The 15,315-nt window shown below is 35.5% G+C and overlaps 1 protein-coding gene across 1 annotated transcript in view; it reads left to right on the top strand.

Annotated features, from left to right (window-relative positions):
• The window catches only part of LOC112969900 (dystrophin), a gene marked incomplete at its 3' end in the record, with an annotated part of 817,409 nt that overhangs the window by 217,132 nt on the left and 584,962 nt on the right, over positions 1-15,315 (top strand). Inside the window, exons 30-33 of the mRNA XM_026073700.1 lie at positions 5,951-6,130; positions 8,377-8,505; positions 10,136-10,306; positions 14,245-14,367. Coding sequence (XP_025929485.1) covers positions 5,951-6,130; positions 8,377-8,505; positions 10,136-10,306; positions 14,245-14,367 — 603 coding nt within the window. The remainder of the gene's footprint in view (positions 1-5,950; positions 6,131-8,376; positions 8,506-10,135; positions 10,307-14,244; positions 14,368-15,315) is intronic.

Here is a 15,315-nt window from a genome sequence, read left to right as displayed (position 1 = left end):
TAGCATTAGACCCAGCAGACTGCCATTGTAAGGAAAGTATTCAGAAGAAACTAGCATGGAAAATGGAGGAGGAGAGAGGAGAACTCAGTAGTGAGAAGGAATTGAAAATTGGATGTGTGCTGCTGTGGATATAACTAGCCAGAGAGCTCATAATCTTTTTTCTGTACAGCACCAGGAAGCAGTTATGTTTATTACTGCACCTTTTTCTCATTCATTTTCAGTACCAAAGATTTTCTTTAAAAGTYAAAGGAACTCGGAGGGTTTCAAAGATAATTATAGAGGTTAGAATAAAAGAATAATACATGTAAACCTTGACTTCAAGGTATAAACACCCAGAAATAAATGGGAATGTCCACCTGGAATAGGAAGTGACATTAATTAAAAAAAAGATTCATCTGAACATGAAAGCAAGTCTAGAATTTTTTTAAGGATACCATGAAAACCTTGTTGGCTGAGTTATGTGAAATGAGATGGGCAATATCCTAGAGACTGTAAATCATGCTTTGTTAATCGGATGAGACAAGCTAAATATTGCCATTTGCATTCAGTTCTGTTATAGCAGATAGCAAAAAGGATATGTGGGTGGAAAAATAGTCATTAAATATTTTATATTAGAAATTCTTTTATAACTAGAAGACTTGGTTAGGGAAGACAGTTATCACTGAAGCCATTAAGTGTTCTGGGATTCATTTGTCTTTTAATCAGGAACTGGCCTGATAAAAAGTGGATTGCCATGGAGCCATGTTCTCAAAAAGGAAAAGGCAGATATTATTTCTATAGAAAATTTCTATACTGTCAGCAGTACAATTCTGCAGTGCTTTAATATTATATTTTATTTGTAGTATATAATATCAGTGAGTATAAAGTTGACTTGAAATACGCAGAATTACATTAGCTAACACATTTTAGCAACATATTTTCTGTCAGTAAAATCAGTAAAATAAAATTATCTGAAAATTGTGTCAGCTGATTCATAGTCAGCAGCCAGAACACAATAAAAATAAAAGATGTTATGTATAAATAAAAAAATGCATTGATCAACCACTAAAATGGCCACAGTCTCAGTTTCTGAATAATTCTGTAATCCCACCCATGAGAGCTGAGCCTCCTAACTTACTTCTTCTAGAGGGATTTGAATTGTTAAGATTACTTTTTAGCAATCCACAGTATATAAATAATGTGGAGTCATATAGAACTTTTTATCTATCACTTGCTGTTTGTGAAGTTTTTAAATCTAGCGATGTTAATGAACAGCACAGTTAAAATATTATCCTCGGTACTTATTCACAGTTCTAGTGTGCTTGAAAAATATTCCCACACAGTTTAATTTGATATGCAGTAGTCTTATCATTATAAAGTGTAGCTCAGAAACCCTCGTTCTCAGAAAAAGCCATTCTTATGTGCTTCTGTTTTCAAACAACAGTTGTTCCTAGTTAGTATGTGCTAATGTGGAGGAGGTTATGATTTTCACTTCCTTATGAAAAAAATATCAACTAAAAAATTTTAGTAATATTTGTTAATAAACTGAAAGGTAGGGTATGCCACCATACAGTAGGATCAGAGAGAGCGCTGTGAATTTGACTCAAAGTGTATATTGCTGCATACAGAACTGCATTTATTTATGCTAACATGATTAATTCTGTCATCCTGTGCATCTGTATGTAAAATAGGTAAAATAAATATACTGTTGTATGCAACTATATTATGAATTGTCAGCAAGGCTTATGCCCATACCTTTCAACGCTGCAGAGCAATCTGGCTTCTGCCTGATTTTCAACCCATCTGAATTTCTTTTTCTTAAGTTAAGCTTTTATTTTACATTATAACACCTATCCTGAGGCTTCGATGGCAGGGACTGGTATAGGGAAGCCCAGCTAGTCTTATCACTCTCTCCTCCTCCTCCTTCTGGTGTTACCAGGTTGGAGATTAGAAGGTGGTCGCCTGAGGCTTGCTCTGCGTGCAGAATTTTAACAGGGAAGGATCTGTCTGACTGCTCTCCTTTCCTGGGTGCCAGGAACCTAGGTGCCATGTTCCTTGGCAGTGTTGAGATCATGGGCTTTCAGTGGTGATGGAATTGCCCAGGTTTGATCAAAGCACACTACCAGCATTCTTCTGAAAAACACAAGTGAGGGGAGATGATTGTTCCTTTAAAAATTTAGTATCTCAGCAAAATCTGAACGAATTCTTTGGATCAAAGAATTTCCACAGTGGTGATTCCGCAGTGATATGCTGTACCAAATATCCATAACTGATGCTTCAAGAAAGTGGAGGTACAAGAGTTTCTTCCAAGAAGGTATCACAAAAATCTAGCAGAAACTGCCAAGCAACTTAAATGGAGAAAATGTCATCATCTTTAACTCTGTCATACCTGTTATCAGGTGTAGTCCTATATGAAGACATATGTACAGAAGAGATAAGCATTATACATATAACCTTAATATAATCTGTATAATTTGTATACACGTTTTAATGGGGTTATCTTTCCTGCGAGTATTTATGGAAGCTTTGTCTTCCAACGAGTATTAAATACTTGGATGAACTTCCATTTTATTTTAGAATAAAACTAATTATAAGGGAAAAAATGAAGTTTAATAATCTCATTGTAATGAAAAATAGGAGAGTTTATGTAATCTGTTTAAAAACACTATTGAAAACTCATGTCAAATTTTCACAGCTGTAGTAGAGTTCTGGCAGTGTTAATGATGCTGGCTCAACCTTTTACTCGCATGTTTTTCTTCACCTAAAAGGCCGTATTAGAGATTGTATCAGAACATTAACTTTTTCTAAACTTCCAAAATGTTTATATATTTTTTTATTTCTGTTACCTAGTTTCATCCTGATGAAGATGCAAAATCAAATTATGTAAATTGCCTAGTCCTTTGTGGAAGAATTTCACCACTATTTGTTAATGTTTCATATTATGTACCCATTGTGGTGGAGCTTGTTTCTTTTTGTTTTGTTTTGTTTTTAAAGCTCCTAGTCTTTGAAATGTCTTTATTATTACTTAAATTGCGGAGCTAATACTCTTGATTCTGTAGTTAAGGTTATGATTCTACCTCTTTCTTACATATTTTCAAATGAAGTGCATAGCCAAATTCCAATCTGAAGTTAGGACACCTACAGAGGGGTTTACATCCAGCTAAGATTTTTTTTTCCCTTCATTTAGAAATACACACTTCCATTTCCCACAGAACATACAGGGAAAGTGATGAGTGAAGGCCAATTTACTGAATATTGGAACTTGCTCTTCAAAAACTAGAATATTTTGCAAGCCATTTGTTGAGTTTTAATGAAATAATTCTAGTTTTGTCCCAGGGTCATTGTACATTTTTATCTACTTTTATATATTGTTGTTAAATGTTCTTTGTCTTAGTACAGAAAATTTACTAATGATATCTGTTACATTGCAATGGATGAAGTATATGTAGACTGTCACTGCCTAGCAATATTGGAAAGAAAGAGAATTCTAAAGAATATAATGAAGAAATGTCAAATTAAAAGGAAGTGTTATCAATGTTGTGGAAGAACTGAAACTAACTTAATTGTTAGTTTACCTATTAGGCAATGTATTATATCATACAGAGACCCATTTAAGGTCGTCACAGACAGTGTAATGTGGAGTCCTGCCATCTTCACCACCACTGCTAGTTTTTCAGTTGAATTCAGTGGGTCCAGGAATTCATACATAAGAACTTTGAATAACTGAGATTTGAAATACTGGAGAAGATGATATTTTTCACTTTGATATTGTGTTCAAGGCCTTAATGTTTTTTAAGAAGGTGGGGGGGGGAAGTGTGATTGATTATTTATCGTATTGGTTAGGCATGATCCCTTACTTGGTAATACACAAGAGTGTAAATTTTCCCATTGTCTGAAGGTGCACCTTTGGTTTACGTTATTTCTTTGCTTTGAAAGGAACAACTCCTGGCATCAGATAAAGTGCTTCAGCCCTCTTTGATACATATCTGGAAGGAAATGTCAGCTTTTGGATAGCAGTTTTAATTAATAGACATTTAATTGTCTGATTGGGCTGTCTGCATTTCTAGTTAGCCCCTGACTGGTCTGAGTTTGCATACATGTAAAATCCAAAGAAAGTCACAACCCATAGTAAATGTGCTTCAGAGATTCTTTTCTTAATGGAAGTAAACCATTCAGAGAAGGTAGTAAAACTGATCAGAACTCTTCATCCTGAGTTGAAGCTAAACTTTATTCTTTGTTTCATTTTTTTATGATCATATTTTGTGTCCATTGTGAAAGGAGATAAAATTGTACTGGAAAAGGGCATGTTGTTGCTTTTAGTCTGACAAGAACCTGTTGAAATTGAAACTCTGCTTCAAGTTCTATTGTTCTGTAGTTTATGGTTCATTAATAATCTCCATTAATTACATCTAGATTCTGTTATTACAATTCCTCAGTGTTTGAGCAAAGTGGTAGAATGTTGAAAATTTCTCCTACTTACTTGAAATGCAAGTGCAAAATCTTTTATGTGAAATAACATTACAAAATGAGATAATTAATTCTGTGAAGTATAGGAATGAAGCTCTGTTTTACATGTAACATATGGTAAGTAAGTTGGAGGTACTATTAAGATGGTATTATATCAAAGAGAGTAATTACTATGCCATCTTCACTGCAATTTGAAAATTTTACTTTCCTAACAACACATTATTAACAAAATCATACTGATGTGTGGCTGCAAGAAGTGTTATAGCATGGAGGTGATAAAGATGCAGTTCTGCAGCAGTAGCAGTGTTGATCCTAAAGTGAAAGAATTGTTACTGTGCTTTGATTAGAGGTGGTTCTTCTTTCAATGTATTCAGGTTATCTAAGAGAAATACAAGTCCCTGGAGACTAGTGATTCTTGCCTTTCTTCAGCTTATTTTGGTTTGTGTTCCGTTTGTATCACTTCATTTCTACCTTGATCTTTATTTTATAAGCAGAGATCATATATGGCTGCATCATTTGAGATCAGGTGATCATGAGTTCAGGGAAATATTTCTCCTAAAATTTTTCTCCTGGTTAGGTGTTAGATACAAGGAATTTTTGCTTCTCCTTAAGTATTCAGCAAGATGGTTATACTCTGAATTGTGTCATCAGTATTTAGTATTAAATTTCTGCTTTTTTTATGTAAGGTCTAAATATGAGGGGTTTTGCTCCTTTTGCTAGACCTCTTGCACGTTGCAAATGTTAAGACATCAGTAATGAGAAAAATATGTGAGACATCATTTAAGTCTATTCACAAAAAGATAATAGTGCAAGGAGATGCTGGAGAGCTGGGCTTGTAGTATTGCACATATATTTTAGTCATTCAAATGTTGAAATACTGTGGTTATAGACTATGTTAGTATTCCAGTTTGCAGAGTGAAATCCCAGGTGAGTGGAATGAAAAGATTTATTTCTACAGGTAGGTTTAACAGGACAGGAGAGCATGGTTTCTGCTAAAGAAGAATGCATTGAATGTGATAGGAATATTAAAATACTCCATATGGGTATTTTCAGTGCAGTTCGCTAAGACTTGGGATGTTATCATGATGCTTTATGGTTGTCTCATTTATTTTGTGAGTTTTATGTGCTATTTGATAGCTATGTCATTTTATTGTATGCTAAGTAACTTAAAACTCCTCAATATAAATATCATAAAATGGGAAATCTTTTCTTAAAATTGACTATTAAAATTGTATGTTGAACCCTAGAATGAGATAATACACACTTTTTAAAATTAAGCTATTATGAAAAATGATTATTAGAATATGAAGAACACTTACAATTTTATCAGAGCTAGAAAAGAACAATTTATTTTTTACTTATTCTTCACAGAACTCTTTGCCTGCCTATAGGAAGCAAGTGATTGTGTTCCAGTATGAACTTACTGGCTATTTTAATATTTGATGTTCTTACTGTGGAGAATTTTTAATTTCTTGAATTTTATTTTTTATTCTGCTCCCCATAGGCAACACAGAAGGAGATTGAGAAACGCCAGATCCATCTTAAGAGCATCAGTGATTTAGGAGAGAATTTGAAGACAGTGCTGAAAGGAAAAGAAAGTCTAGTGGAGGATAAACTCAGCCTTCTGAACAGTAACTGGATAGCAGTAACCTCGCGAGCGGAGGAATGGTTCAGTTTATTACTGGTAAGAGTAATGTATTTGTGCACCTAGTTTATTAAACAAGATTTTAATATAAAAATACATAGGAAATGTTGATGCCCACTCTTAGCCTCATAGGATTGCTTTTTCTGGTCCCCTAGAGTATGCTTATCTAATACATAGATACACAAACAATCCAATTGATTGTTTTTTTCTACACTCTGTGTATTTTAACAATCTGGCTACGTTTTTACACAGTGACGGCTCTGTGGAGTCTTGTTTGTTAGCTCTTCCCTTTCCTGTCTGCCTCAGTAGGGCTTTCCTGGATTGCTCTTTTGCCTAATGAGTGAAAAGCAGTTTCTCCTCAAAGACCTTAGTTACTTGAATATGAAGCAAGTGAAGAAAATAGTCAAATGAGCTGAGTAAGTCTTGGATTGAAACCTGCAACTTTGGCTGCTTTTGGCCACATTACCATTTCTATTTGGATCACTAGTATGGTTTGGAAGTATATCCCCACTTTCATGTTGGTTCAGTTCATGTTGGTTCGGTTCACATGCTTGCTTTGGTGTGTGTGACCTAGCTGCATTGCAGGGGAAACTGAATCCAGCTCTGCTCAGGGTGCACACCTAATATGCTCTGAACAATGAGCTGGAGCTTCAGACCGGTGTGAGCTTCCTTTGGACAATTTTGTGGCGCATGTTTGGTGGAGATGTTTAGTTAAGGGGACCAGAATAAGTCTAGCCCAAAATGAAACCATAAATGACATATAATACAGATTTTGGAGCTCTAGCCCCCACTGTTTCAAACTCCTAGCAGGCGCTTAACTATATTCTCCCCTAAAATTCATTCTGCCATGAAGAGATGTAAATTTGAATGCTTAAATGCAGAAGAGTATTAACCATTTGGCTATCAGAATCCTTTAGAAGATCTTCTGTATTGTTTCTATTGCTGAGATAATGGAAATGCAGTTTCAACCCATAGAAATGGAAGTGGTTCTCAGGGATGTATTAACCTTTATCATGACTTCAGCATTTCAGAGCTTGGTGTCTTAGAGCTCCACTGGAGTCCATGTGGCTGCCTTAAGAACACGTCTGTGACTGGCATACAGCATCACCATGGGTCATCTTCTGCTGTATGCAGGATACAAGAGCAGGCATCTGGTTGGGTGTATTCTATCTGGAAAGCTTAAGCATTTCCTTCAGTATGATATAGGTGCTCAGCTTTGACTTAGAACTGTTTATAAGAAACATATAATGGAGTTTATGGACTGGTATACTTATGTATTCCTCTACCTTCTCTCTCTCTCTGCTTTGGATTCTTGTGTTAGTATTTACTAGAACCCGTGATAAAGAGGGTGTAAGAGAGGGGTTTGGTCCTTTATTATGCTTAATAATTTTAGAATAATGTATAGGTATGCGCATGTAGTGGCCAAAAGGACAGTGCTACTAAAATCTTTGATCTCATGTATATGGTACACATATGTACTGCACAGGGTTTATAATAATTCAAAGCACTGTAGTTTCTCTACTAGAAAGTAATATTCTTTATGACCAAAAAGAACAGCTCAGTGCATGTTACAGTGGCTGTCACTGTCATGCTACTAAAATATCCATATTCTTACAGTCTATGTTTAGAAGTACACATAGTTCACCGGGAATTTTGAGGTGGATATGCATAGACCTCATTGTAGTGAGCTCACCAAGAAAAGACCAAGAGTTTTTAAATTAAAAAAAAAGAAAAACTTTTATAAGAATATCATCTAGAATAGCTTTTTAAAAGCAAACTCAAAGCAGAGAAGTTGGACAAAACATAAATGAAAGTTTTATATACAAAGCTTCCTTTCCAGATTGTGACTTTGCAAGTGCATCCTTGTTTCCGTCTTGGTTTCATTTAATTTAAGGGCTTTCCAAAATGAGTTCTGTACCTGGTTCCTAAGAAGCTCTTCTTGTCATCACCAGTAAGCCTGGCTATCAGCTTCCTGCTCCTCTCAGCAGTATCTCTGAGCTGCAGGCACCCACTTCTTGCTGTGACCAGATCACCCTCCTCTTTCTCTGCCTGTCCCTTTGGAAGTTTCTGCCTCTCCTACAATGTCTTTTCAAACAAACATAACCTATAAAGTGGGAACAAACAAATAAAAGATGCTCTTCTCCACAGAAACAAGCACTTATTGTACCAAATAAACAAGTTTAATTTCACAATACATGCATGCTTGCCACAGTTTGCATAATTATGGCTATTATTTCAATTCTGATTACTTTTTTGTGTGCAGTATTTACCTTTTTCATATACAGGAATATCAAAAGCGCATGGAGGCTTTTGATCAGAAAGTAGCTAATGTCACAACTTGGATGTATCGTGCTGAAATACTGTTGGATGAATCTGATAAACAAAAACCCCAGCAAAAAGAGGAAATTCTTAAGGTAAAAAAATGTGATTTTCTGGAAAGCTTTAATTTGATTCTAAAAAGGAACATGTCAAAACTAGTGGGTTTTGAAAGGTATCACATCTTGATAGAGTAACATTCTTTTTTTCTGTGATAAAGCTACCTTCTGGCAGCTTGTAGATTACTTAATAAATTTGCACTGCATAGCAAAAGTTAAATCTCTGCAGAAGAAAAAAACAGATATGTTATAAGGCTTGGGGACTTCATGGTGAGTAGAACAGCATCTTTTTAAGCCTGTGTTTGCTGGAAATTATTTCTTAAACACACCTGATTGAATAAAAAAAATAAAACTTTTTTCTCTATGATTTTCATTTTTAATTACTTTTCTATTTTTCTGTGACACCTTTCTGATATCTATTATATCTGCATTAATTGTCTCTGTCATATGACTGTTTTAATTCTGTAAACACTGTTTGTGGTGGTGCCAGTCCACCACCACCACAGACAAGAATATTCTATGGTGAACTAGCTGTATTACAACAGGTCAGTGTACTTATCGAAAGCTTTATTTGGCCTGTTGCATCATTTGACCAACTGATTAAAAACTGACTTCTGAGTAAACATGAATTTTAAAGTATCTCATCTAAAATAACTTCTTTGTTTAACACTAAAAAACTCTGAATTATCATTTATATGGATTTTGTTTTGCTACAGAAGTCTGTGTGAAGTTTGATTTTGTATTCAGCTACATTGTCAGTACACACTACCTGAGGAATGGTTTGCAAATCAAAAGGGCTGTATTGCTGACACTAACCTAATGATACCATTTCCTAAAGCAAAACTTTACAAATTCCAGCACAGCCATAATTTCCAACTAGCACTTACACAGAGCATAAATCAATGCCTCACTGATCTCAGAGGAGTTACAGGACAGCCTTTTGTAGAAGGATGAACAATTTTACCACCATAACGTATATAGTACAATTATCTTTTCCATCAATACAGGCATATATTTGTGTTGTACGAAGACATTTCATACAGCGAGTGAAATATAATTCCTGAAGACCAACTTTGTTCATGATTCTGTAATGTCTAGTTATCTCTTTGGCCTCTGCCCATATTAGGATCTACCATTAAGATAACTATGGCAAAGGAAGATGGTATTGTTTGCCCTCTGCTTTTTGGAGTTCGTGGTAGATGTATTAAAAAAAAACACATTGCTGTTTATCTGGTCATATTTCTTTAACTCCACTATGACCATGAATGGTAATGAAAACAGCAGCTATATGTCTAGTTCTTTTATGATATGTGAATTAGCAGCACTTCTTAGCTTTAGGATCAGTGGAATAATCTAGTGTACTCTGAAATAAACTGAGGATTGAATTATTGCAGAAAGGAATCTATCTAGAAATAGTATGTTCACCATTATTTTCCACTAGAAGATTTTAAAGTAGTTGTGTAGCTACATTTTTTCTATAAATTTGAGAGATGTGAATAGGAATGTTATCTAATGTATTTCTACTGTATTTTCACGCTTACTCATAATTATCTGAATTTGCTTTGTGGTTTTGCTCCCTATTCCTTTGCACACTCTCTCTCTCTCTCTCTTTCTCTCTCTTTGCATTTATTACTAACTTCAAGCCCTGTCTCTTGCTCACGGACTGTAGCGCTTAAAGGCTGAGCTGAATGATATGCATCCAAAGGTGGACTCTGTGCGTGACCAGGCAGTGGACTTGATGACAAACTGTGGAGATCACTGCAGGAAAGTAATAGAGCCTAAACTGTCAGAGCTCAACCAGCGATTTGCAGCTATATCACAAAGAATTAAGAGTGGAAAGGTAGGAGGAACTGCTGCCATGGGGAGATAAATACAAAATGGTGTTTATATAAGGTACACAATTACAGCTACATGGGGGGGGCTGCAGCTTCCCCAATACTGAGTGTTCAAAGGAAAAAAAAAATGTAGATCCTAATAATATTAAGAAAAAAAAGTATGAGGTTTGGGGGTTTGGGGCATCAAAGGTCTTGCTCTTTTCACCATTTCACCATTAGAAGTATTTGGTGACTTCATATGAATGTAACAATGATCGCTTCATGAACTTATAAAGAACGAATATCATCTCAGAATTAGTAAGATTCTTAGTCTTCTCAATACATGAGTAGCCTTTTTTGATAGAGATTAGTTTTTGGGAATTTTTTATTAAATGCACCTTATCTTTTCCTATGAGGCTGTGAGTTCACCAAGGTTTGATACTTATACAGATTATATCACCTATACTTCAGCTGTTCATCTCTACTGCTAGTTTGAGTACTTTATTGAATCTAAATTTAATATGGATTAGGTTGTTTTTAGCCAAGTTGTGATTTCTGAAGTGGGATGAAGGAGGACATAAGACACCTCCTTACTCCATTGCATTTACTGCCTTTATCACAGAGAGCAATTTGGAAGGGGTAGAAGATTGAAGCAGGCAGCCATGCAGGTTGGTATATAATAGGATCCTGATCTTCTAACCATGGTGGCTGGTGTAGTAGCACTGGAAACGAATGTGTAGAGGACCAGYGGCAGAGCAGGAAATAAAGCACGAGTCTCCTGAGCTCCAGTTCTGTGCACTATTTAAGTGCTCTCCTTCCTTGTCTCTCTGGGTTGCGTGGCTGTATCAAAATGTAGCATACTTGAAGTGTAATGGTAGAATGGGTTTTATGATCTCCTACACAAAAAAAATCTTGTAGAGTATAATTATTACATTGCTGTTTCCTGAATTCTGTCTTAGGGTTTGCGGTTTTTTCCCCTCAGTAATTTAATTTCCCCTTAGAACACGCTACCCTCATGTAAACACCAGTCAATGATATCAAAAGCAGCTGAGTCTTATAAAAGCATAAACAAAGGCATGTGGTTTTCATCTGTTGTCTGGGGTACTCAATACCCTGTGTAATCAGCGCAATCTTTGTGGCATACCTGGGTTTATTTAAGTTTCATTTCTGGAACAGAAAAGAATATGCCCTATGAAAAACTCTTCATGCAAGAAAATGTGAGGTAATGGGAGCTGATGTCTATGATTTCTTGAAAACGTTAAAGAAATGCACAGGGATACAGTCCAGGGTTTATTTTCCACAAATGTAATTGAATTGTACACTAATGAACCATAAAAATGAACAGTGGCATATGRTTGGTATCATTAAAATTAACAGCACTATGATTCACATTAATCTTAAATACAAGGATTGTACAAAAGAGGGTATTTGTGAATCTATCAGAATACTACTTATATAACTTCTCGTTTTAAAAATATGTCTTATTCTGATATTAGAAGAGAAAATTTATTCAGAAAATATTCATCATTCCTGAAAATTAATTTTTTTCTGTAACTTGAATATTGCTGGAGAGTAAACTGCTGGATTGCTTAAATCTATTGTAATATTTGGCTAAAGGGGAGAGTTGAAAATATCCCTTGTTTTGTAAGTGCTAACAAAGTCTGACTGCATTATTTCATCTTTACTAGCTAATTTTAGCTGGATGGTTTCTAATCATTTTGCTGTTCAAAGAGGTGCAAGTTATTTAGCTTCCTTGACCAAGAACAAAGTTACTGTCAGTGTGCTAGTTTGTTCCACCAATCTAGTGTTTCTTTTATTATATATTTCTGCATGACAACAAACAAGCCACCTTTTTCAAAAGCATCAACTTTTCCTAGGTAGTTTTAACATAAATTTTAAGGAAAAAAAATAGTATTATATTAATTCATTAAAAAAAATTATGTAGTTACTTTTATAATTGTTGCACCTTTATACAGTGCAAATGCTTACTGTACTTTCTCAATGGAGAAAGTAAGAATCCTTTGTATTCGTAAAGCAATGCTAAAGTCTTAACTGCTTTTATTTACCACCATTACTTTGAAATTTGGAGGTCACAGTTAATGGTGTTAGTTAAAAATGCCTGAGTTGTCATAACTTTTTCCTGTCTTTTTGGTAGAAAACTATGTTTGGAATTATACAAATCAGTAACGCTTCAGAAAGTTGGAGAGGCACAGGGTTTTAAGCAGAAAAAGGCACATCTTTCTCCAAATATTGATTTGTTCTATTAGTACATTTTCATTGGTTTATTTTGCTACTACCAAACTATTGCAGCAAAGGGGATTCTGGATATTGGTTAAAGCTATTTCTAAATTGGTTTCTCTGACCTCCCTGTTTTTAGATAGCATACAGTTTCCTGTGTTCAATTTCTTTATGGCTGTCCTGCTGACCTATGCCCCTTCAACTTTGATGGTCACAGCATTCAAATGCTTTTCAGACAGTATCTACTGTCTGACTAGCAGTGTAACAAATAAGTATAATCAAACACATATTTTTAGTTACCTTTTATTAGTAAACATAATCGTGATTTACACATCTACCTCAAGTTCAATCCCCCCCCCAAACTTTTACTTTCATAAACCCTCAAGCAGTTTGTATAGAATTAAAGAAGCCTTTTACTTTTTGCTGCAGTAAATTTTATTTCATCTTCAGACATGCATATCAGGGAGTTTTGTTTTTTGAGAGAGTCCATAGATGCAAAAATTCCTGTCGCTGCTGCTTGTTCCGTGATTGAACTGGATCAGGACAGAGCCTGAGCTTCAGCTGGTTGCTGAAACATGTCATGAAGATTGAGTTTAGACCACTCAGCTTGACCTCAGAGCCCTGAAAACTTCCATGTAGTTCTGGTATGGTTAATGTGGCCTCTCCATTTTGTCACCTTGACTGATCATGTGGGCCATATTACAGGGATGAAGAGTGCAGGTCTCTTTCTCTTGTCATCTGTAGATGACAACTCAACTTTCCTTCAGGAAAGTCCCTCATTTTGGTTCAGGGATTAGTGAAATCCCCCATACTTTAAAGGGTTCCCAGACTGCACTGTGGTGCCTTTTTCCTGTTAGGCCGAGGAAGAAGGTCTTTTTTTTTTCTTTCTTTCTTTTTTTCCTATTGGCCATCAGCAGTATTTCAGCAGTTCCAGTGTCCCTCACCTCATTTACCTATTACAAAAGTACAAAGCGTAGACAGAGAACATTTTGGCACAAAGCCCAAACGACTGTGTTGTGTCATGTTTCTATTCTGAACATTAGTTATACGGCAGTCTGGAATTCCCTCTCAGTTTTACCACGCATTACAAAGTGCTCTGAGCATCCAAGGCTGATGCAGCCTTTAGGGTAGTGAGAAATTATTGTTTGTCTTAGGGAACAGTGGGACCACCTGTAGATGGTTTTAACTAACTGTTTGCGTTGTATACTGTTAGAATATATATGTGGGCTCACTCAAAGAAGGAGAAAAAGATGCTCATCAGGAACAAGTTTCTTCCGAATGTGCAGCCTTCGAGCATATTAGTCTCCTCATGGTGTTCTCTTTCAGATTTTCTTCCAAAAAGGATCATAAGACTCTACATTCAAGATGAAGTGGAATGGTAGCATTCTCACTGAGCTTTGTATACTATGCATCTAGCAAGATGAGGGGAAGAATTTTATCTGTAGTTCAGTGTTTAGAGGATACGACCTTAGGGAACAGACAGCCAGGGTTTGATTGATGAAGGTAGTTTATAGTAATAGATATTGCATAAGATAGAGAGACAAAAACTTGTCTGTATTCTTGGCTGTACTGCTGACTTGCTGCATGAATTTGGATAAATGACTAAATTGCTGGGTTCCAATTTTTTGCAGTAGGAGGTAGAACAGAGGTCTCTTGGTTTATGTTTCTAATAAAACTGTAAAGTATGTAATTTAAATAAGTAATCTCTGTCTGTCTCCCATTTTAGCCCTTCATTCCTTTGAAGGAATTGGAGCAGTTTGACTTCGATATACAAAAATTGCTTGAACCACTGGAGGCTGAAATTCAGCAGGGGGTGAATCTGAAAGAGGAAGACTTCAATAAAGATATGGTAAATTGGTTGAAATGGAAGTCTGAGTGAAGTAGGCAGGGAAATGAATAAAACCTGGGTGAAAATTAGAAGCTTTAACATCTGCATTTGCATCTTTAGATATGAATTGCATAAATTTTTAGCATGCTTATATATTATAATTTCAAAGGTCCCAGATTAGGATCAGCTAAATCTTTTAGTGATATGTTTGCAGTTAGTTTTAAAAGAAAGACATTTTTTGACCCATGTAAAATTAACACTGAGCAAAGCAGGAACGTTATCCACAGGCACCAGCAGTATTACAGAATAGGGCATGGATGTTAAAATTTCTGTAGCAGTAGAAAGACCAAGAAGACTCAGAATGATGCATCTATTTGGGTAATACGCCAAGAGAAGACCTTCACTATAGACATTTGCTAGGTAATGATCACTGAAATAAAATGCCACACATGCCAATTAGTTTTTAACAGATCTGACCATGCTATCTATTGTGAATAGTTTGTGGCAGTTGTACGTTTTATTACTTATATATTGATCATCAGTCAACTGCAAATGTTTACTGTTTGTAAGTAGTAAAACATATTTATGCAAATTTTAAAAAAAGAGGAGTAAAATATTGCTGTGCTTTGCTACTATTGCCCTTATGGTGTATTTTCTCCAGAGTGGTTTTCAGAGTAATTCTATTTCTTGGTTAGCCAATAACAGTGATACCTCTTTAGGTCCCTCTCTTCGTGAGTCATCAGCAAGATCAAATATATATTTCTTTACAAGCAATATAAAGGATCTGTATTCTTTTCAATTTAAAGAATTCTTCAAAGATATCTATTTTATGTCAATGGCAAAAGGAATTTTTGCCTGGCAATTTTTTCTTCCCTTTTTTTTCCACAGAAAAAATGCTAGCTGTTTAGGGCAGTACTTATTGCAGTTGTAAGTTCTGAGTGAATCAAGTTTGGCCGAATAGTTTCCAGT

The sequence above is a fragment of the Apteryx rowi genome, unplaced genomic scaffold (assembly GCF_003343035.1).
Source record: "Apteryx rowi isolate R43461 unplaced genomic scaffold, aptRow1 scaffold_373, whole genome shotgun sequence".
NCBI classification, from domain to species: domain Eukaryota; kingdom Metazoa; phylum Chordata; class Aves; order Apterygiformes; family Apterygidae; genus Apteryx; species Apteryx rowi.
This window is presented reverse-complemented; position numbering and strand designations above follow the sequence as displayed.